This window comes from Nematostella vectensis, chromosome 11, assembly GCF_932526225.1.
Source record: "Nematostella vectensis chromosome 11, jaNemVect1.1, whole genome shotgun sequence".
NCBI classification, from domain to species: Eukaryota; Metazoa; Cnidaria; class Anthozoa; order Actiniaria; family Edwardsiidae; genus Nematostella; species Nematostella vectensis.
In genome coordinates this window covers 9,447,156-9,470,477 of record NC_064044.1, presented here as the reverse complement: position 1 = coordinate 9,470,477, position 23,322 = coordinate 9,447,156, and the positions used below count along the sequence as shown (strand labels likewise).

Here is a 23,322-nt window from a genome sequence, read left to right as displayed (position 1 = left end):
AAGGCATTGACAGCTTAAAGTTCAACTGTTTGTAGACAGTCAAAAGCCTAAAATAAACACTGACTCCAGACATGCGCAGTACCATGACGCTCTGCCCCCTCTCTGATTTTAGCAAAGCATTGTCAAACAGTCAACAAAAATGAAACGTTTTGCAATATCTTGATAGAATCTCTACCATCTCGAGTTTTTATAACCCCAGTGGTTGTTGCTACATAGAAGAGAAGCTAGGAGTTTTGTTTTAATTCAACTTCATTTCAACTTTATTTATTTTCTCTTTATTTTTTTATGTTTCCCATGTAACCAAGCTGTCTGCACCTGTTTTTTCTTCTTCTTTTTTTCAGGAATATGAATTTCATGTCCGTTGGCCTACTGTAAAACTACTGACTATGCTTCTGACAAACAAAGGGTAAGGATGGTTTATTGCTTAGCTCAATATGATACTTGCACTAAGAGATCATGTGACATTTTGAGTGGACATGATTCACTCCAAAATAAACACAGAATTGGCTGTGAACTGTCACACCAAAGAGCATCTGGAAAGCACATAAAAATATTTGAATAAAACTGAGCCCATTCTGACTGCACAGTACTGTAGAGACTTTCTGGTAGATTCATGAGCACCATATGTTACTTGCAGAAATCTTCTACACCAGTAGTGCACATCACTTATTACAATGGCTGATTTGTTAAAGCCTAGTTTAATTTTACATGATGTTGTTTATATTTAAAAACCTGCCTGGGTTTCTTTTACTTGCAGAAATCTTCTACAGCAGTGCATTTTAGTCAGCCCAATGGGTGAGTAGCATTATCAGAGACCAACTGTTTTTGTTTTTGCCTACACATAGCATCTTTGTTGTACATCCATAAATTGTTTTTCAGTCTGTATGCCTTAAGCCCAATTTATATATGCCATGCTTTCTCATAGCAAATCTAGAGTTCTATTTGTATCGACACAAATACATTGGGTTACATCTGAAACGCAGTTTCAGATGTAACCCAATGATGTAACTTCAATGTAGTACAACATCTGAAACGAGGTTTTCAGATGTTGTACTACATAGAACCGTTCATGTGCCAAATCCAAACAATTAGATTTGGCATGGCATACTACTGTACAAACCGATCATAACTACATTTTCCTCGGATCTGACCAACAGGTGTTTCAAGGTTAATGGACCTACTCTCTGACAGTAGGGAGATAATCAGAAATGAGGTGAGTAAGCATAATGCAAGGAGAGCTTTGACTGTTTAATGAGCAAGCCCTTTCTTTGATAATATTTCCTTAAAAATCTTTCAGTTCTTAGAGTTACAGATTGTTTTCCTATTCCAGGGCTTGCTTCTCTTGATCCAGTTGACAAAGTCTAATGCTGCAATTCAGGTAGGCACACTATAAAATTATTCGGTTTAGATAATTTCGGATTTGGTTTAGCGTAATTGTAATCAAGCCAATGATTATCCAATATTTAAGATGGTGCAAATGTTTACTGGATTGTAAAATGAATTCCAACTGGCTATTTTTATTTGGATCACAATTATCACAAAATTTAAAAATTAATAGCTGTAATCCCAACATTATGTACATATTGTTTTAATCTAGAAAATTGTGGCATTTGAGAATGCATTTGATCGTCTGATGGAGATCATAGCTGAGGAAGGATACAGTGATGGAGGTGTCGTTGTTGAAGACTGCCTACTTTTGCTGCAACATCTGCTCAAAGCTAATGTTTCTAATCAGAACTTCTTTAGGGAAGGAAGGTATGTAGTATACTAAATGACATTGCATCAAATTTGACAACTTAAAATCCATATTTGTCATGTTTTTTTTAACATCTTAATAATACTATATTTATTTTTTGTGATCATAGATGGTCACTATTGATTATATTTATTATTACTGTATCATTATTGAGATGCTTCCTGTTTATCACAGCCATCTCCATTGCCATCAATAAGTAAAGTATTATGTACACAATCACAATAGCTTTCACACATACTAGAAACACAATAATTACATATTATTCTGAAGAACATAAATTATCCTCTTTATCCCAGCTTCATCCAGCGGATAAATCCATTCTTTGAGATGTCGGCCCTTGCTGAAGGTACAGTTGATAAGATGATTAACAATGAGGTTTTGGAAAGAGGAATGACAAAATATTTATTTCAGGAACGGAGGAAAATGGCTGGGGTGACCAAAAAGTCTCAAATGTCCAGCTTATGCTACAGGTAAGTAGAGGGTCAGCTGCATTGCATCATACCTGCCACCTCTCCCGCGTTAGGCCGGGGTCTCAAGATTTTAGGACCCTGCTCCCTATCTCCTGCGTTGAGTAGCAGATCTCCAGTGTTTTAGCGAATTTTATTGCTTCCAAAAAAAAAAAAAGAATTTTATAGAAAATTGAAATTGTGCTTGTTTTCTCTTTACAATAATTACCTTGCGTATCGCAATTTATCTAACACTCTTGTGAGATCTGTGGATCTATGCGCGAGAGCTTATTATAAGGCAAATGCCTGAGAGGGTATACCCATCCCTCCCCCCAAAATTAATACACCCAGCCCCCAAAGAATCTCAAGCATTGAGATTCTTCGGAGGTTTACAGGTATGGTATCTTCACAAGCTCACACAAACCATTGCCAAGAAGACCTCCAAAAGATATACAGAACACATTAAAGTTTATTTTTTTATCTAGGCTTGCTTGTGGGCTTTTTTCATCCATATGATGGTGTATTTACAATAAATCGCATATTAGTTTTATACACATTTATCGCCACCAGGTTGTACGTATCCTAGTTTCACCAGACAATCCACAACAGGCATCAACCAGTGCACAGAAGATTATGAACCATTGTGGTATGTGTTGCCAAATGATTATTACTATTTGTACCTTTTATTTTATTTGTGGTTATTCAGAGATGTCTGTTCAAGAGAGATTTTGAAATGTTGGAAAAGTTTTTTTTGGGGGGAGGGGCTGTCTCAATTAGTACTGTAAGCATGAACTGTACAGATTTCAAAACAGGTCACCAACCTTTGCTGCATGTTTAGTGTCTCCTCACATATGAGACAGTGTACTTCGCATATCTTTCAAATGAGGTTTCTGATTAGATTTTTTAGCAATTCTTTTTGTATTAATTGAATTACTAATGTGTGTTATGCCTGTCATTATCAGGCCTCTTGAAGCTGTTGTGTAGTGTACTTATGGCTAGTGGCATCCCTGCTGACATTCTAACTGAAGTGAGAACTGAGCAGATATGTACTTTGCAGGACATGACGGAAAAACCTGGAAAATTCGCAATTCGAGATAGAGAAAGAAGACACAATTTCTTACAATGTTTATTGATTTTTTTTATTCCGGGCTTGTTTTTGAAACACAAATAATGTGAGGCCAAAATGCACATACCCAGATTTTTGCTTTCTAAGATATTTTTTCCTTGATCATCTTTTCGCTATGTATGACCTCAGGGAAGAAAAGCTAAAATTTCAATGACACTTTACAAAAAGTCACATCAGTTTTAAAAAAGTTGCACTTGATATTTTGTTTGCTATTACTCACTAAGTACTTAGAAAAATTTTCCGCCTTATTAGATCCGAAATGAGCTTATTTGAAGCATTAAGTCATGTTTTTCCGTCATGACTTTTGCAGAATATTCACAGGCAATCCAAAGACATTAAATTCAACACAGCCTGGTGCAAAGTGTAGTTCTAAAGTTGAATACTACTTGTTAGCTTGTGTGTGTTGGGTCTGCTAAAAGCAAACACCATAAATACAGTCCAAATCTTGCTAAAGTTCATTTGATGCAATAAAGGGCTCAAATGCTAAAAAATGTCAGTTACTGTTTTCAAAGAGGCATTTAACACAAATTTTCATACTGTTTTCACAACACCTACGAAGACCACCTAGTTTTCATAAATCCACATAATTTTGGTATTGACTGTGATTAAATGTGCTTCCTTTACTTTTTAGACAATCAATGCTGTGTCAGAAGTGATAAGAGGGTTTCCAGCCAATCAGGATTACTTCTCACAAGTCAATGCTCCCTCTGAACCCCCAAGGTACTGTAAAACTCTATATATTTAACAATTTTTTTTTTCATCCTGAAGATCGCTTTCTCACAGGCCTATTCTGAGATGCAGATGACATTCACAGCAATATTTCGATAGCCTCCCTCAGCAATATTAAACCCTGCAATGCTCCTGGGTCAATAACTATTTTGTATTTCTTTAAATCTGTGTGGGTTTTGGTTCTGTTTTTCAAACTGCTATATTTTTGCATTTTGCTATTAATAGGCCTGCCATAATTGTTCTACTGATGTCCATGATAAATGACAAGCAGCCAGCAAGTTTGCGCTGTGCCGTACTTTACTGCTTCCAGGTGTGTTCCACCCTCTTGATTATCTTTTCCATCTTCTTGATTATCTGTTTCATCTTCTTGGTTATCTGTTACATCCCCTTATTCCCTTGTAAGTTTGTTCCATCTTTGATTATCTGTTCCATCTTCTTTGCTATCTGTTCCATCCCTTTTGTTTGGTTTTACTATCATTAGCTTGCATTTGTTAAATGCTCTTTCTTCATAATTGATAACTGAGTACAGGTAATGAGAGGGAGTAAAGAATGGATTAACAGTAGTGTGTTTTAGTCATTATATTAAAATAAAGTTTATAATCAAAGGAGTAGATATCCTAAGTAAGGAGAGGAAATAACCTGGTTTATATTTTTCTCCGGTAGTGCTACTTGCACAAGAATGAGGGTGGCCAGTCTGAGATAGTATCCACATTACTTCCATCATCAGCAGATGTAGGTGAGTATCCTAAGAATGGTTATCAGCTATTATTGACCTTTGAAATACCAATAGTCTGTTTGCAAGAGAACTTCAAAATAACCAATCACAATTAAAGTCGAATATTTGAGTGACAATGTTTTTCCCAATTATTCCCTCGAGAAATTGGCTTAAATCAGCTGCTGGAAATTGGATTCGGCTGGGAGTGTACAGGGAAGCATGATTGGCTGATGAGCAGTTGTTAATCCCGGGGAGAGTGCTCCCTCGCCTTCCCACTCCCCTTTTGACTGACCTGATAGAATATATATATTGAAGCTAAAATCTGCAACTTTACCTCCCACCATATGTTTGATATATTTGACCTATCCCACTCCCCTCTACTTCAGCCAATGGATATGCTCCTGGATGATGTTGTTTGGTCCAATTGTGACAAAATGTTACTCTTCTTCTAATATGTCATCGCCCTGGTTTTTTTTTTTTTTTTTTTTTTTTTTTCAGCTAGCTCTGTCTCTACTGGTCAGTTGCTGTGTGCGGGATTGTTCAGGTGAGTGTTTTGCCTTATAATCTATATTTATGTACAGGCCCTTCCAGGACATCCCCACAAGCTCATTATTTATTTACCCCCAAAATGTATTTTTGGTAAACCCTTGTGGATGCAAAGACAAGTCTGCAGCTATCGTTTGCAAATCTTGTTGCTATGCTTGTCATATTTTGCATTTGGCATTTCATGTTTTATTAATTATTTTTATTTATTTGTGTGCCCCTGCCCCAAATTTGACACCCTGGCCTTTTTTGTGTGCCCCTTATCCCCCTCCACTGCACCCTTCAAGCTTTGACTCTCTGACCCTTTTCTTTCCAGTCCTGATCCGCTGTCTAACTGGTGTGCTGCTGTTGCTCTCGCCCATTGCCTAAAGGGTAACCAGACCCAGAAAGAGCAGCTGCTGAGAGTGCAGCTTGCAACCAGTGTTGGTGAGTAGGGGGAGAGGGCAGCTTGCCACCAGTGTTGGTGAGTAGGGGGAGAGGGCAGCTTGCCACCAGTGTTGGTGAGTAGAGGGAGAGGGTAACTTGCCATCAGTGTTGGTGAGTAGGGGGAGAGGGCAGCTTGCCACCAGTGTTGGTGAGTAGGGGGAGAGGGCAGCTTGCCACCAGTGTTGGTGAGTAGGGGGAGAGGGTAGCTTGCCACCAGTGTTGGTGAGTAGGGGGAGAGGGTAACTTGCCACCAGTGTTGGTGAGTAGGGGGAGAGGGCAGCTTGCCACCAGTGTTGGTGAGTAGGGGGAGAGGGTAACTTGCCACCAGTGTTGGTGAGTAGGGGGAGAGGGTAACTTGTCACCAGTGTTGGTGAGTAGGGGGAGAGGGCAGCTTGCCACCAGTGTTGGTGAGTAGGGGGAGAGGGCAGCTTGCCACCAGTGTTGGTGAGTAGGGGGAGAGGGTAACTTGCCACCAGTGTTGGTGAGTAGGGGTAGAGGGCCACTTGCCACCAGTGTTGGTGAGTAGGGGGAGAGGGTAACTTGCCACCAGTGTTGGTGAGTAGGGGGAGAGGGTAACTTGCCACCAGTGTTGGTGAGTAGGGGGAAGAGGGTAACTTGCCACCAGTGTTGGTGAGTAGGGGGAGAGGGTAACTTGCCACCAGTGTTGGTGAGTAGGGGGAGAGGGTAACTTGCCACCTGTGTTGATGAGTAGGGGTAGAGGGTAACTTGCAACCAGTGTTGGTGAGTAGGGGGAGAGGGCAGCTTGCCACCAGTGTTGGTGAGTAGGGGGAGAGGGCAGCTTGCCACCAGTGTTGGTGAGTGGGGAGAGAGGGTAACTTGCCACCAGTGTTGGTGAGTAGGGGGAGAGGGTAACTTGCCACCAGTGTTGGTGAGTAGGGGGAGAGGGTAACTTGCCACCAGTGTTGGTGAGTAGGGGGAGAGGGCAGCTTGCCACCAGTGTTGGTGAGTAGGGGGAGAGGGCAGCTTGCCACCAGTGTTGGTGAGTAGGGGTAGAGGGCAGCTTGCCACCAGTGTTGGTGAGTAGGGGGAGAGGGCAGCTTGCCACCAGTGTTGGTGAGTAGGGGGAGAGGGCAGCTTGCCACCAGTGTTGGTGAGTAGGGGGAGAGGGTAGCTTGCCACCAGTGTTGGTGAGTATGGGGAGAGGGCAGCTTGCCACCAGTGTTGGTGAGTAGGGGGAGAGGGCAGCTTTCCACCAGTGTTGGTGAGTAGGGGTAGAGGGCAACTTGCCACCAGTGTTGGTGAGTAGGGGGAGAGGGCAACTTGCCACCAGTGTTGGTGAGTAGGGGTAGAGGGCAACTTTCCACCAGTGTTGGTGAGTAGGGGTAGAGGGTAACTTGCCACCAGTGTTGGTGAGTAGGGGTAGAGGGCAACTTGCCACCAGTGTTGGTGAGTAGGGGTAGAGGGCCACTTGCCACCAGTGTTGGTGAGTAGGGGGAGAGGGTAACTTGCTACCAGTGTTGGTGAGTAGGGGGAGAGGGTAACTTGCCACCAGTGTTGGTGAGTAGGGGGAGAGGGTAACTTGCCACCAGTGTTGGTGAGTAGGGGTAAGAGGGTAACTTGCCACCAGTGTTGGTGAGTAGGGGGAGAGGGTAACTTGCCACCAGTGTTGGTGAGTAGGGGGAGAGGGTAACTTGCCACCTGTGTTGATGAGTAGGGGTAGAGGGTAACTTGCAACCAGTGTTGGTGAGTAGGGGGAGAGGGCAGCTTGCCACCAGTGTTGGTGAGTAGGGGGAGAGGGCAGCTTGCCACCAGTGTTGGTGAGTGGGGAGAGAGGGTAACTTGCCACCAGTGTTGGTGAGTAGGGGGAGAGGGTAACTTGCCACCAGTGTTGGTGAGTAGGGGGAGAGGGTAACTTGCCACCAGTGTTGGTGAGTAGGGGGAGAGGGTAACTTGCCACCAGTGTTGGTGAGTAGGGGGAGAGGGTAACTTGCCACCAGTGTTGGTGAGTGGGGGGAGAGGGTAACTTGCCACCAGTATTGGGGAGTAGGGGTAGAGGGCAGATTGCCACCAGTGTTGGTGAGTAGGGGGAGAGGGTAACTTGCCACCAGTGTTGGTAAGTAGGGGGAGAGTGCAGCTTGCCACCAGTGTTGGTGAGTAGGGGGAGAGGGTAACTTGTCACCAGTGTTGGTGAGTAGAGGGAGAGGGCAGCTTGCCACCAGTGTTGGTAAGTAGGGGGAGAGGGCAGCTTGCCACCAGTGTTGGTGAGTAGAGGGAGAGGGCAGCTTGCCACCAGTGTTGGTAAGTAGGGGGAGAGGGTAGCTTGCCACCAGTGTTGGTGAGTAGAGGGAGAGGGCAGCTTGCCACCAGTGTTGGTGAGTAGGGGGAGAGGGCAGCTTGCCACCAGTGTTAGTGAGTAGAGGGAGAGGGCAGCTTGCCACCAGTGTTGGTAAGTAGGGGGAGAGGGTAGCTTGCCACCAGTGTTGGTGAGTAGAGGGAGAGGGCAGCTTGCCACCAGTGTTGGTGAGTAGGGGGAGAGGGCAGCTTGCCACCAGTGTTAGTGAGTAGAGGGAGAGGGCAGCTTGCCACCAGTGTTGGTAAGTAGGGGGAGAGGGTAGCTTGCCACCAGTGTTGGTGAGTAGAGGGAGAGGGCAGCTTGCCACCAGTGTTGGTGAGTAGGGGGAGAGGGCAGCTTGCCACCAGTGTTGGTGAGTAGGGGGAGAGGGCAGCTTGCAACCAGTGTTGGTGAGTAGGGGGAGAGGGCAGCTTGCCACCAGTGTTGGTGAGTAGAGGGAGAGGGCAGCTTGCCACCAGTGTTGGTAAGTAGGGGGAGAGGGTAGCTTGCCACCAGTGTTGGTGAGTAGAGGGAGAGGGCAGCTTGCCACCAGTGTTGGTGAGTAGGGGGAGAGGGCAGCTTGCCACCAGTGTTGGCGAGTAGGGGGAGAGGGCAGCTTGCCACCAGTGTTGGTGAGTAGGGGGAGAGGGCAGCTTGCCACCAGTCTTGGCGAATAGGGGGAGAGGGCAGCTTGCCACCAGTGTTGGTGAGTAGGGGAGAGGGCAGCTTGCCACCAGTGTTGGTGAGTAGAGGGAGAGGGCAGCTTGCCACCAGTGTTGGTGAGTAGGGGGAGAGGGCAGCTTGCCACCAGTGTTGGTAAGTAAGGGGAGAGGGCAGCTTGCCACCAGTGTTGGTGAGTATGGGGAGAGGGCAGCTTGCCACCAGTGTTGGTAAGTAAGGGGAGAGGGCAGCTTGCCACCAGTGTTGGTAAGTAGGGGGAGAGGACAGCTTGCAACCAGTGTTGGTGAGTAGGGGGAGAGGGTAACTTGCCACCAGTGTTGGTGAGTAGGGGGAGAGGGCAGCTTGCCACCAGTGTTGGTGAGTGGGGAGAGAGGGCAGCTTGCCACCAGTGTTGGTGAGTGGGGAGAGAGGGCAGCTTACCACCAGTGTTGGTGAGTAGGGGGAGAGGGCAGCTTGCCACCAGTGTTGGTGAGTAGGGGGAGAGGGCAGCTTGCCACCAGTGTTGGTGAGTAGGTGGAGAGGGCAGCTTGCCACCAGTGTTGGTGAGTAGGGGTAGAGGGCAACTTGCCACCAGTGTTGGTGAGTAGGGGGAGAGGGCAGCTTGCCACCAGTGTTGGTGAGTAGGGGGAGAGGGCAGCTTGCCACCAGTGTTGGTGAGTAGGGGAAAGGGCAGCTTGCCACCAGTGTTGGTGAGTAGGGGAGAGGGCAGCTTGCCACCAGTGTGGGTGAGTAGGGGAGAGGGCAGCTTGCCACCAGTGTTGGTGAGTAGGGGGAGAGGGCAGCTTGCCACCAGTGTGGGTGAGTAGGGGGAGAGGGTAACTTGCCACCAGTGTTGGTGAGTAGGGGGAGGGGGCAGCTTGCCACCAGTGTTTGTGAGTAGGGGTAGAGGGCAGCTTGCCACCAGTGTGGGTGAGTAGGGGGAGAGGGTAGCTTGCCACCAGTGTTGGTGAGTAGGAGGAGAGGGTAGCTTACCACCAGTGTTGGTGAGTAGGGGGACAGGGTAACTTGCCACCAGTGTTGGTGAGTAGGGGGAGAGGGCAGCTTGCCACCAGTGTTTGTGAGTAGGGGTAGAGGGCAGCTTGCCACCAGTGTGGGTGAGTAGGGGGAGAGGGTAGCTTGCCACCAGTGTTGGTGAGTAGGAGGAGAGGGTAGCTTACCACCAGTGTTGGTGAGTAGGGGGACAGGGTAACTTGCCACCAGTGTTGGTGAGTAGGGGGAGAGGGCAGCTTGCCACCAGTGTTGGTGAGTAGGGGGAGAGGGCAGCTTGTCACCAGTGTTGGTGAGTAGGGGGAGAGGGTAACTTGCCACCAGTGTTTGTGAGTAGGGGGAGAGGGTAACTTGCCACCAGTGTTGGTGAGTAGGGGGAGAGGGCAGCTTGCCACCAGTGTTGGTGAGTGGGGAGAGAGGGCAGCTTGCCACCAGTGTTGGTGAGTGGGGAGAGAGGGCAGCTTACCACCAGTGTTGGTGAGTAGGGGGAGAGGGCAGCTTGCCACCAGTGTTGGTGAGTAGGGGGAGAGGGCAGCTTGCCACCAGTGTTGGTGAGTAGGTGGAGAGGGCAGCTTGCCACCAGTGTTGGTGAGTAGGGGTAGAGGGCAACTTGCCACCAGTGTTGGTGAGTAGGGGACGAGGGCAGCTTGCCACCAGTGTTGGTGAGTAGGGGGAGAGGGCAGCTTGCCACCAGTGTTGGTGAGTAGGGGGAGAGGGTAGCTTGCCACCAGTGTTGGTGAGTATGGGGAGAGGGTAGCTTACCACCAGTGTTGGTGAGTAGGGGGACAGGGTAACTTGCCACCAGTGTTGGTGAGTAGGGGGAGAGGGTAACTTGCCACCAGTGTTGGTGAGTAGGGGGAGAGGGCAGCTTGCCACCAGTGTTGGTGAGTAGGGGGAGGGGGCAGCTTGCCACCAGTGTTGGTGAGTAGGGGGAGAGGGTAACTTGCCACCAGTGTTGGTGAGTAGGGGGAGAGGGCAGCTTGCCACCAGTGTTGGTGAGTAGGGGGAGGGGGCAACTTGCCACCAGTGTTGGTGAGTAGGGGGAGAGGGCAGCTTGCCACCAGTGTTGGTGATTAGGGGGAAAGGGCAGCTTGCCACCAGTGTTGGTGAGTAGGGGGAGAGGGCAGCTTGTCACCAGTGTTGGTGAGTAGGGGGAGGGGGCAGCTTGCCACCAGTGTTGGTGAGTAGGGGGAGAGGGTAACTTGCCACCAGTGTTGGTGAGTAGGGGGAGAGGGCAGCTTGCCACCAGTGTTGGTGAGTAGGGGGAGGGGGCAACTTGCCACCAGTGTTGGTGAGTAGGGGGAGAGGGCAGCTTGCCACCAGTGTTGGTGATTAGGGGGAAAGGGCAGCTTGCCACCAGTGTTGGTGAGTAGGGGGAGAGGGCAGCTTGTCACCAGTGTTGGTGAGTAGGGGGAGAGGGCAGCTTGTCACCAGTGTTGGTGAGTAGGGGTAGAGGGTAACTTGCCACCAGTGTTGGTGAGTAGGGGGAGAGGGTAACTTGCCACCAGTGTTTGTGAGTAGGGGGAGAGGGTAACTTGCCACCAGTGTTGGTGAGTAGGGGGAGAGGGCAGCTTGCCACCAGTGTTGGTGAGTGGGGAGAGAGGGCAGCTTGCCACCAGTGTTGGTGAGTGGGGAGAGAGGGCAGCTTACCACCAGTGTTGGTGAGTAGGGGGAGAGGGCAGCTTGCCACCAGTGTTGGTGAGTAGGGGGAGAGGGCAGCTTGCCACCAGTGTTGGTGAGTAGGTGGAGAGGGCAGCTTGCCACCAGTGTTGGTGAGTAGGGGTAGAGGGCAACTTGCCACCAGTGTTGGTGAGTAGGGGGAGAGGGCAGCTTGCCACCAGTGTTGGTGAGTAGGGGGAGAGGGCAGCTTGCCACCAGTGTTGGTGAGTAGGGGGAGAGGGTAGCTTGCCACCAGTGTTGGTGAGTATGGGGAGAGGGTAGCTTACCACCAGTGTTGGTGAGTAGGGGGACAGGGTAACTTGCCACCAGTGTTGGTGAGTAGGGGGAGAGGGTAACTTGCCACCAGTGTTGGTGAGTAGGGGGAGGGGGCAGCTTGCCACCAGTGTTGGTGAGTAGGGGGAGGGGGCAGCTTGCCACCAGTGTTGGTGAGTAGGGGGAGAGGGTAACTTGCCACCAGTGTTGGTGAGTAGGGGGAGAGGGCAGCTTGCCACCAGTGTTGGTGAGTAGGGGGAGGGGGCAACTTGCCACCAGTGTTGGTGAGTAGGGGGAGGGGGCAGCTTGCCACCAGTGTTGGTGAGTAGGGGGAGAGGGTAACTTGCCACCAGTGTTGGTGAGTAGGGGGAGAGGGCAGCTTGCCACCAGTGTTGGTGAGTAGGGGGAGAGGGCAGCTTGCCACCAGTGTTGGTGAGTAGGGGGAGGGGGCAACTTGCCACCAGTGTTGGTGAGTAGGGGGAGAGGGCAGCTTGCCACCAGTGTTGGTGAGTAGGGGGAGGGGGCAACTTGCCACCAGTGTTGGTGAGTAGGGGGAGAGGGCAGCTTGCCACCAGTGTTGGTGATTAGGGGGAAAGGGCAGCTTGCCACCAGTGTTGGTGAGTAGGGGGAGAGGGCAGCTTGTCACCAGTGTTGGTGAGTAGGGGGAGAGGGCAGCTTGTCACCAGTGTTGGTGAGTAGGGGTAGAGGGTAACTTGCCACCAGTGTTGGTGAGTAGGGGGAGAGGGTAACTTGCCACCAGTGTTTGTGAGTAGGGGGAGAGGGTAACTTGCCACCAGTGTTGGTGAGTAGGGGGAGAGGGCAGCTTGCCACCAGTGTTGGTGAGTGGGGAGAGAGGGCAGCTTGCCACCAGTGTTGGTGAGTGGGGAGAGAGGGCAGCTTACCACCAGTGTTGGTGAGTAGGGGGAGAGGGCAGCTTGCCACCAGTGTTGGTGAGTAGGGGGAGAGGGCAGCTTGCCACCAGTGTTGGTGAGTAGGTGGAGAGGGCAGCTTGCCACCAGTGTTGGTGAGTAGGGGTAGAGGGCAACTTGCCACCAGTGTTGGTGAGTAGGGGGAGAGGGCAGCTTGCCACCAGTGTTGGTGAGTAGGGGGAGAGGGCAGCTTGCCACCAGTGTTGGTGAGTAGGGGGAGAGGGTAGCTTGCCACCAGTGTTGGTGAGTATGGGGAGAGGGCAGCTTGCCACCAGTGTTGGTGAGTAGGGGGAGAGGGCAGCTTTCCACCAGTGTTGGTGAGTAGGGGTAGAGGGCAACTTGCCACCAGTGTTGGTGAGTAGGGGGAGAGGGCAACTTGCCACCAGTGTTGGTGAGTAGGGGTAGAGGGCAACTTGCCACCAGTGTTGGTGAGTAGGGGTAGAGGGTAACTTGCCACCAGTGTTGGTGAGTAGGGGTAGAGGGCAACTTGCCACCAGTGTTGGTGAGTAGGGGTAGAGGGCCACTTGCTACCAGTGTTGGTGAGTAGGGGGAGAGGGTAACTTGCCACCAGTGTTGGTGAGTAGGGGGAGAGGGCAGCTTGCCACCAGTGTTGGTGAGTAGGGGGAGAGGGCAGCTTGCCACCAGTGTTGGTGAGTAGGGGGAGAGGGTAGCTTGCCACCAGTGTTGGTGAGTATGGGGAGAGGGTAGCTTACCACCAGTGTTGGTGAGTAGGGGGACAGGGTAACTTGCCACCAGTGTTGGTGAGTAGGGGGAGAGGGTAACTTGCCACCAGTGTTGGTGAGTAGGGGGAGAGGGCAGCTTGCCACCAGTGTTGGTGAGTAGGGGGAGGGGGCAGCTTGCCACCAGTGTTGGTGAGTAGGGGGAGAGGGTAACTTGCCACCAGTGTTGGTGAGTAGGGGGAGAGGGCAGCTTGCCACCAGTGTTGGTGAGTAGGGGGAGGGGGCAACTTGCCACCAGTGTTGGTGAGTAGGGGGAGAGGGCAGCTTGCCACCAGTGTTGGTGATTAGGGGGAAAGGGCAGCTTGCCACCAGTGTTGGTGAGTAGGGGGAGAGGGCAGCTTGTCACCAGTGTTGGTGAGTAGGGGGAGGGGGCAGCTTGCCACCAGTGTTGGTGAGTAGGGGGAGAGGGTAACTTGCCACCAGTGTTGGTGAGTAGGGGGAGAGGGCAGCTTGCCACCAGTGTTGGTGAGTAGGGGGAGGGGGCAACTTGCCACCAGTGTTGGTGAGTAGGGGGAGAGGGCAGCTTGCCACCAGTGTTGGTGATTAGGGGGAAAGGGCAGCTTGCCACCAGTGTTGGTGAGTAGGGGGAGAGGGCAGCTTGTCACCAGTGTTGGTGAGTAGGGGGAGAGGGCAGCTTGTCACCAGTGTTGGTGAGTAGGGGTAGAGGGTAACTTGCCACCAGTGTTGGTGAGTAGGGGGAGAGGGTAACTTGCCACCAGTGTTTGTGAGTAGGGGGAGAGGGTAACTTGCCACCAGTGTTGGTGAGTAGGGGGAGAGGGCAGCTTGCCACCAGTGTTGGTGAGTGGGGAGAGAGGGCAGCTTGCCACCAGTGTTGGTGAGTGGGGAGAGAGTGCAGCTTACCACCAGTGTTGGTGAGTAGGGGGAGAGGGCAGCTTGCCACCAGTGTTGGTGAGTAGGGGGAGAGGGCAGCTTGCCACCAGTGTTGGTGAGTAGGTGGAGAGGGCAGCTTGCCACCAGTGTTGGTGAGTAGGGGTAGAGGGCAACTTGCCACCAGTGTTGGTGAGTAGGGGGAGAGGGCAGCTTGCCACCAGTGTTGGTGAGTAGGGGGAGAGGGCAGCTTGCCACCAGTGTTGGTGAGTAGGGGGAGAGGGTAGCTTGCCACCAGTGTTGGTGAGTATGGGGAGAGGGTAGCTTACCACCAGTGTTGGTGAGTAGGGGGACAGGGTAACTTGCCACCAGTGTTGGTGAGTAGGGGGAGAGGGTAACTTGCCACCAGTGTTGGTGAGTAGGGGGAGAGGGCAGCTTGCCACCAGTGTTGGTGAGTAGGGGGAGGGGGCAGCTTGCCACCAGTGTTGGTGAGTAGGGGGAGAGGGTAACTTGCCACCAGTGTTGGTGAGTAGGGGGAGAGGGCAGCTTGCCACCAGTGTTGGTGAGTAGGGGGAGGGGGCAACTTGCCACCAGTGTTGGTGAGTAGGGGGAGAGGGCAGCTTGCCACCAGTGTTGGTGAGTAGGGGGAGGGGGCAACTTGCCACCAGTGTTGGTGAGTAGGGGGAGAGGGCAGCTTGCCACCAGTGTTGGTGATTAGGGGGAAAGGGCAGCTTGCCACCAGTGTTGGTGAGTAGGGGGAGAGGGCAGCTTGTCACCAGTGTTGGTGAGTAGGGGGAGAGGGCAGCTTGTCACCAGTGTTGGTGAGTAGGGGTAGAGGGTAACTTGCCACCAGTGTTGGTGAGTAGGGGGAGAGGGTAACTTGCCACCAGTGTTTGTGAGTAGGGGGAGAGGGTAACTTGCCACCAGTGTTGGTGAGTAGGGGGAGAGGGCAGCTTGCCACCAGTGTTGGTGAGTGGGGAGAGAGGGCAGCTTGCCACCAGTGTTGGTGAGTGGGGAGAGAGGGCAGCTTACCACCAGTGTTGGTGAGTAGGGGGAGAGGGCAGCTTGCCACCAGTGTTGGTGAGTAGGGGGAGAGGGCAGCTTGCCACCAGTGTTGGTGAGTAGGTGGAGAGGGCAGCTTGCCACCAGTGTTGGTGAGTAGGGGTAGAGGGCAACTTGCCACCAGTGTTGGTGAGTAGGGGGAGAGGGCAGCTTGCCACCAGTGTTGGTGAGTAGGGGGAGAGGGCAGCTTGCCAGCAGTGTTGGTGAGTAGGGGGAAAGGGTAGCTTGCCACCAGTGTTGGTGAGTATGGGGAGAGGGCAGCTTGCCACCAGTGTTGGTGAGTAGGGGGAGAGGGCAGCTTTCCACCAGTGTTGGTGAGTAGGGGTAGAGGGCAACTTGCCACCAGTGTTGGTGAGTAGGGGGAGAGGGCAACTTGCCACCAGTGTTGGTGAGTAGGGGTAGAGGGCAACTTGCCACCAGTGTTGGTGAGTAGGGGTAGAGGGTAACTTGCCACCAGTGTTGGTGAGTAGGGGTAGAGGGCAACTTGCCACCAGTGTTGGTGAGTAGGGGTAGAGGGCCACTTGCTACCAGTGTTGGTGAGTAGGGGGAGAGGGTAACTTGCCACCAGTGTTGGTGAGTAGGGGGAGAGGGTAACTTGCCACCAGTGTTGGTGAGTAGGGGGAAGAGGGTAACTTGCCACCAGTGTTGGTGAGTAGGGGGAGAGGGTAACTTGCCACCAGTGTTGGTGAGTAGGGGGAGAGGGTAACTTGCCACCAGTGTTGATGAGTAGGGGTAGAGGGTAACTTGCAACCAGTGTTGGTGAGTAGGGAGAGAGGGCAGCTTGCCACCAGTGTTGGTGAGTAGGGGGAGAGGGCAGCTTGCCACCAGTGTTGGTGAGTAGGGGGAGAGGGCAGCTTGACATCCATTTTGATGCAGCACAAAACGTCTGAACACTATATTGGGAAGTCGTACTATGAATCCAAGCCAGCTATGAAAAACCTTTCATTAAAACTAAACTAGTAGAATGCAGGAGAGTTTTAATCAGTTTATTTATTTGTTATTATTATTACTTTTTTTTGTCGATGAGACTTGTAGTCTCGATGCCTTTTGTACAAATGTCTAATGATGGTTGCTTTGTTGCTGGTTGTATTATTACAGGCTGGTTAACAGTCAAGTAAACATCAGAAAAACAAGATCCTGTCATTTTTGTCAGAGTCCTGTTTTTAAGGACTATACAATAACATTCCTTACAAACAGGACTCTAACAAAATTAAAAGGATCTTTTTTCTGATGTTTACTTGAGAAAGTTAAAGGTAGGTGAGGACACTAAAACAAACTTTTTACTTGTAGGCAATCCACCAGTATCACTTCTGCAGCAGTGTACCAATATGTTGGCACAAGTAAGAGAGATAAGACATCGGCATTTTCTAATTCTGAGTTCTGGAGCTTTTATCTTGTGTTTCCAGTTTTCTCAGATAAGGCCACTAAACAGGAGTGTTTATTGTCTGTGCAGGGGGGCGACACCCAGACGCGCGTGGGTATAGTAGTTCTGCTATGCTCCTGGCTATACAACTGTCCCATTGCTGTTGCACACTTTCTACACAACCCAGCCAATGTACCCTATGTATCCTTTTCAACACTGACTATGGTTAATGGGCCCTCGCTGTAGGTGCCCATGCAATTACCTTTTGTGATGCCCTATGATGGCCCATAAGGTACTCCCCATATAGGTACTTTGAGTCAGCTCTTTGTGTTAGGTATTGGCACCCTGTGTGCTGTGGGCTTTCTGTGTTCCTGTAGTCCTTGACAGTTTATAGCTCATGGCGCAAGTTGAGTCTCATGGTGAGGAGGGAGAGGTGCTGGTGGGATACCTGTGTAGTCTACTTCTTGGCCTATGCCTTGCATTCAATGACGACTCAGTGCAGACATGCAAAAGGTAGGCGATCAGTGTTGTTTGGTGACTCTTGGAGATTGGGTTTACTGTGATACCAGGGCTGGGTTCCTAGATAGGAAAACACTAAACCAGGAATAAATGCCCCTTTTATCCAATCAAATGTATTTATCCCTGGATTAGCGCTAACCTGATTTCTAGGAACCGGCCCCAGACCTGTAGCAAGGGGTAGCTTAGAAGAACCAACAATCGAAAGTAACAACCAACTCACATGAAATGGTACATGCCATCTCCTAGTCATTTAAAAAGTAACAGATATCATATTGTAACAATTTGCAGACTATAGCTTAAAAGTAAAGGTATAAATAGGTAAGAGCAAATAGAATCTGGAAGCTGTAAATTAGAAGGCTGCAATGATTTTATTTTGAAATAAAAGTTTTAAAAATATCATTGTTTAGGGATGATCTGCGTGCCCTGATTAACAAGCGGATAGGCCTGGAGAACCTTCTGGAAAAAGTCAGCAACATCTCCAAGTCTGAGTATTTCACGGCAGCTGTGAAATCACCCGAGGTACAGTATGAACCTAGCTATGACCAAACTTGCATCCATTCCCATCGGCTACAATAAGCAGGTATCTGAGAAAATTTTAATCAATATCATTCATAAAGTAATAGGCTACAATTTTGGATAGTTATTCTGGTGTTTTCTTGCCAAAGATAAAAACAACTTGTAAACAATTTCAAAGGTGTACCTAAGAAACGTTCTTTAACATGCTGGCTGTGTGTAATCAGGGCTTTTGGAATTACGCGGAAAAAGCTTAAATTTATGCGGGATTCTTTGCTAAATTACGCGCTAAATTACGCGGGAAATCAATCATTACACGCTAAATTACGTGGGATTTTGCAATACATTTTTTTTTCAATCAAAATTTTGCGGGATTCTTGACTGAATTACGCGCTAAATTACACGGAATATCGACTGTTAAGCCCAAACTACATTTTGTACCGAAGGAAAGCACGAAATAACTTGAAAAGTTTATTTATTTTTTTGCGCGAAAATATCTTAGGCGAGTTTTCATTGGCTCCTAGCCACCAGCCAATTAAAAAAGGTATTTTATTATCAGTCCTAGGCCTTCGCGGTTTAGCAAAGAACGCCTAGTCATTTTATTTGTTTTCAAAATTCAGTTCGAAATATCGCACTCTTACGAAGAATATCTCTCTTTTTTACGAGAAATAGGGGTAAGAACCCTAAAAGAACACATCAGCTGTGCACTTAAATGTTTGTCTTTCAAAATTTAGCCAAATTACGCGTGATTACGCGGAAATTTGTGGATTACGCGGATTACGCGGAGAAAGCCAAATTACGCGCTTCCGCACAAGCGCGTAATTCCAGAAGCCCTGTGTAATGACCTCACTAATTAATTCAGATATTTTATTGATCCATAGATCAAAGTAGATGTCTCGCATCATGTTCTGTTCGACCACGAGTTTACCAGATTATTCAAGAAGCTTGACGGTGAGTCTATATTTGCAATTATTGCGATCCCTCATAATACGCAACCAAACAAAGCCCCATTCCCGTCCGTTATATCAGGCAAGTAACTGAAATGTAAGATTATATCATGGATGTTTTCTGTATTTCATGGAAGTTTTCTGTATTTTTAAATGTAAACAATAGCAAAGAAGTAGTTGTTGATCACAGTGCTAGTAATGTGTGTCATTTTCTACTGTTAGCCGCCGTCAGCAAAGCCGTAGAGGAGACGCCAGAGTCTGCACCTGCGCAAAGTAAGAAGACTGCTGACCTAGATAACCACGACTCCATAGTGGCATCTTACAAAGAGCTCATCCGTGAACAGGTATTTTATCAACCAATCAAAGAGGTGTTTGATTAAACACCACAAATCGAGAATCAGCGAAGTGTTTTATTTATAGTTAGAGGACGTAATAGTTGTTGTTAGCTCCCCATAATTCCTTTAATTGAGCTCCGTATATGAGTGAGATTTTTGCGTATTGATACGACAACTTTTAATCCACAGGACGAGGAGATCGGCCGGCTAAAATCTCGGTGCTCAGAACTTGAGTCTTCATACATGCAGGTCAGTTCTTCACATAAGAAATGTGTGATTCGAAAATGATCCATGGGAAGGAATTTTCTCAGAAGCCCCCCATATTGAAACAAAGCGGGCATCTTTTCCTCCTGAAAATTGGCATTACGCCTCCCCCCCCCCTCCGAGGACGTTTTAGTTGTGGCGTACAACATGTATGCGTTAAAATAACGCGGTACGTTGTTCGTATTCTCGGCTTGCGTAGGACAAAACTAAACGACTGTTTTACCGATTGCGACGTTCTTTATAACAAATTAAAGCTTAGATATAGGGGATTCTTTCTCGAGGGGGCTATTTGTATTTAGAGCGATTAGAGCTAAGTCTTTGACCCCGTCTCCACGTATCTGTTTCCGTTTGAAAACGCAACCTTTTGATACGGATACGGTTATCGTCCACACGGAAACGCGAAAACGATGACCGAAAACGGAACAATTTGAAAACGATCTACAGAGTGGAACAATTTGAAAACGATACCCTTTCGGTGCCGTGGGGACGGACGATAACGGAACCTTTCGAAAACGATGGCGGTTCTTTTTGAAAACGGAACAAAAAGGTTGCGTTTTCAAACGAAAACGGATACGTGGGGACGGGGTCTTAAATACCACAAATACCAATACCATGGAGATTTTACACAAATTTCAAACATTTCCTTTTGTGACCATCCGTACGCAAATTGCGCTATCCATGGATACTGATGTTCTGCCTTTTTTGTCTTTTGTTTTCATAGAGTCAGAGCCAGCTGGAGCAGCAATCACACGAGATCTTTGAGCTTCGCCACCAGATAGCCGGCAGGCAAGGTAAGGATTCCGAGTTGTTGTATTTTAAAATTCTCTAAATATTTTTAAATGCCAAAATAAAAGAGTAAACTCCAAACAATCAAACCAAGAAACCAAGCTGGCTGCGAACATATGTAAAATCTATTTTCCTTCCGTCCGATGGTTGGTTCCTAATGCTAAGTTCGTTGCCCTGGCTTCCTGAGGATAAGCTACTGTTTGTTCTTCATTTTAGTTACGTCATGACCCATATCCATGATTTGATTTTTAATGTATCTTTAGTCACTAAATGTCTCATTCAATGATAGAGACCGAAATAATATCTCTTTAGTCAACTGACTTTCGGAACAGAAAAAGAAAAAGAACAAGAAAAAAAAGTCATGCCAGCTATAAGCTTGTGCACGCATTACAATAGAAACCTGCATCAGTTACCAGAATGCAGTGCGCGCCTTTTTAAGCTTGCACCAAATGAGACGCGCGCTGCATGACGGTAGTTGAGGGAGGTTTCCTGCTCATAGCTGGAATTGCCTATTCATGGCATTCCATATTACGACGATCAGCCACGGATTCAAGACCGAATAACGCTAGTGCCTCATCATAAGCATTATTGGTGTAAATTATTTGGAGGGCAGACTTCTGTATTCTTCTTTTTTTATTTTCAGATCCTCACCAGCCCTCAGTGTCTTGTCCCCGGACAAGTGACGGCAGTGAGGTCCTGGAACTGAGAAATCAAGTAAACAATCTACATATAAGTCAGCGATCGCTGGAGCAGCTGTTGCAGGAAAAGCAAGTCCACGTTCAGAATCTGGTGAGGCGTGTTTAAAACCTTATTTAAGAAGCCCTGCCAGCCGCCGTTTTGTCATCTTAGTGTGAGAAAAAACTATTTCCATCGCTGATTAAAGAGACCTTTTGGGATATTTCTTTGTTTGAATTTGGTAACTTAGTAACTGTTTTTAGACGGTTATATCCGCGAGTTACTCCGCGTGATTTATCTCCAAATCAATAACAAAGGTGGGGCTTGTCACCTTAGCAAAGTATGAGAAAAAAAACTATTTCCATCGCTGATTAAAGGGACCTTTTGAGATATTTCTTTGTTTGAATTTGGTAACTTAGTAACTGTTTTTAGACGGTTATATCCGCGAGTTTCTTCGCGTGATTTGTCTCCAAATCAATAACAAAGGTGGGGCTTGTCATCCTAGCAAAGTACCAAGTGTGAAAAAGCATCCATTTCCAACGTCTGATTTGGTGAAGCCAATGCGATATTTTCGATTGGATTAAGTAAATAAAGTATTAAACAATATTTTTAGAAGGTTATTTCAAGATTTATCACGTATACAATAACAAAGGCGTGGCTCACAAGGTCACTTTAAGGGCGCGTTGTTTCCTATCATTCTGGAATGGGATTGGTTGGTAGAGAATGTTCAGAATGGCATTCGAGTCATTCTGCTACAGGTAGCAGAATGGGTGGAATGGGTGGAAAGCTATTTTTTTTATTCTAATCATTCTCATTCCGGAATCACGAGTATAAAACACTCCCTAAGCTAGGGTCTCGTTTTTAAACTCTTGTTTTTTTTAATAGGAAAAGGATCTCGAGATCTCGTTTTTAAACTCTTGTTTTTTTTAATAGGAAAAGGATCTCGAGATCTCCCAAGCCCAGCTCGCTGTCGCAACAGCTGCGGCCGAACTTGCCGACTCGTCCGAGTCGAGTTCTGCTGGCGATGGGTCAGGACAGCTGAACAGCAACCAGCTCGAGGATCTTGCCGGTCTGTGTAGGACTGTCACCAAGTTACAAGCAGAAGTAGAGACACTAAGGACGCAAAATGCTGCTCTCCAACAACAGAATGCCCCATTGGTTAGTCATTAATAAAGGGCGGGGGAGGGAGATATAGAGGCTGAGCGTAAGCAGAGGAAAAAAGCAAAGGACGCAGAATGCTGCTAACAGCGGGCCTCATCGGCTAGTGATTAATGAAGGAAGGGTGAGGGTGATATAGAGGCTGAGCGTAAGGAGAGGAAAAAAGCAAAGGACGCAGAATGCTGCTAACAGCAGGCCTCATCGGCTAGTGATTAATGAAGGAAGGGTGAGGGTGATATAGAGGCTGAGCGTAAGGAGAGGAAAAAAGCAAAGGACGCAGAATGCTGCTAACAGCAGGCCTCATCGGCTAGTGATTAATGAAGGAAGGGTGAGGGGGATATAATGCGGTGGCATAGAGGCTGAGCGTAAGGAAAAGAAAAACGCCCGTCGTTTTACTTCATTCTTTCGTCTTTGTGGTCTCCGCGTCGCCCTGGTTCCCAGAGGATGATTGAAGTGGGGATTTATAAGGGAATGCTTAAAGTTTCAGGAGAAGAATAACAGTAAGGACACATAATGCTGCTCTTTAAAAAAAAACACAGCATAGCTCATCCCTTAGTCATATGTACAGGGTGCTTTAAGGGGAGGAGGGGCGTGTGGGATATATTAGGGAACGCTGCAAGTGTTAGGAGAAGATAGATAGTAAACAAAAAGCATAGCGAAGGGCTTGAAGGGGGGGGGGGGTATAGGTAATAATAAGAGTCTAAGTAGGAGATAATCACTAAGGAAGCTAAATGATGCTCTTCAAGAATAGCAAAGATCATTTGTTAGACTTGTAGGCGAGGGGAGATGTAGATAAAAGGAAATGCCGCAAAATGCCAGTTATTGGTGAGTCCTTGAAGGAGAGGAGATAGGTAAGTTATATGGGTCTTCTACAGGTGGGAGGGCGGGGCATGTCAGGAAATGCTGAAGAGAGTGTTGTTGGAGAGGGTTTAAAGCCGCATTGTCACCAGTTTACTTCCGGTCGATTACGTAACAATATCCGATGACTTTTAACGGAAAACGCGAAAAAATATTTCAAAATATTGAAATCAATGTGTCTATTGGAAGTTTCTTTGAGGATGTGATTGATAATTTAGAGCGGATGTCCTGTTAAACATCTCGGATTTTAATATATTCTTTTGTCTTTTAACGGTTGAGGTTTCCGTCGGACCTCAAGGAGTATACTGGTCACAATGCGGCTTTAAGCACTTCACTACGCAGGGTTGGTCTGCGGGTTGCTGAAAAAGTTATGAAGCATAACATTTGTCTTTTTCTCTGACCTCAGCAAGTATCCCAAAGCCCCGGTACCCAGGCCGCTGTTGAAGCTGCTAGGCAAGAATTAGCCTCGCACATACGGGACCTGGAGGAAAGGCTTGCAGCTGTACAAGAGGAGAAGGAATTGCAGACTCAGGAGCATGAAGATCTTTTGGTTATGCTTGCCGATCAGGCGGAGAAGATTGTCCAGTATAAGGTAAACCAGCATAAGGGGTTTTTATTTTATTTAGAGATTCACACCGCGTCGAACAAATAATCAACTACGTGAATGAACCATTATAAGGTGATGAGACCCCTGTACATGAAACCAGCGTA

General features: G+C 48.1%; 1 protein-coding gene across 1 annotated transcript in view; it reads left to right on the top strand.

Moving 5' to 3' along the window:
* The window catches only part of LOC5517510 (general vesicular transport factor p115), a 30,007-nt gene that overhangs the window by 5,417 nt on the left and 1,268 nt on the right, over positions 1–23,322 (top strand). The window contains exons 7-31 of the mRNA XM_048734049.1: positions 342–406; positions 758–795; positions 1,158–1,213; positions 1,331–1,378; positions 1,598–1,755; positions 2,053–2,102; positions 2,168–2,226; positions 2,773–2,848; positions 3,165–3,229; positions 3,960–4,048; positions 4,283–4,367; positions 4,721–4,793; positions 5,271–5,316; positions 5,632–5,741; positions 16,484–16,533; positions 16,647–16,757; positions 16,951–17,069; positions 17,483–17,594; positions 18,470–18,539; positions 18,758–18,879; positions 19,060–19,119; positions 19,856–19,925; positions 20,564–20,709; positions 21,529–21,753; positions 23,018–23,203. Of these exons, the coding sequence (XP_048590006.1) occupies positions 342–406; positions 758–795; positions 1,158–1,213; positions 1,331–1,378; positions 1,598–1,755; positions 2,053–2,102; positions 2,168–2,226; positions 2,773–2,848; positions 3,165–3,229; positions 3,960–4,048; positions 4,283–4,367; positions 4,721–4,793; positions 5,271–5,316; positions 5,632–5,741; positions 16,484–16,533; positions 16,647–16,757; positions 16,951–17,069; positions 17,483–17,594; positions 18,470–18,539; positions 18,758–18,879; positions 19,060–19,119; positions 19,856–19,925; positions 20,564–20,709; positions 21,529–21,753; positions 23,018–23,203 (2,289 nt within the window). The remainder of the gene's footprint in view (positions 1–341; positions 407–757; positions 796–1,157; positions 1,214–1,330; positions 1,379–1,597; positions 1,756–2,052; positions 2,103–2,167; positions 2,227–2,772; positions 2,849–3,164; positions 3,230–3,959; positions 4,049–4,282; positions 4,368–4,720; positions 4,794–5,270; positions 5,317–5,631; positions 5,742–16,483; positions 16,534–16,646; positions 16,758–16,950; positions 17,070–17,482; positions 17,595–18,469; positions 18,540–18,757; positions 18,880–19,059; positions 19,120–19,855; positions 19,926–20,563; positions 20,710–21,528; positions 21,754–23,017; positions 23,204–23,322) is intronic.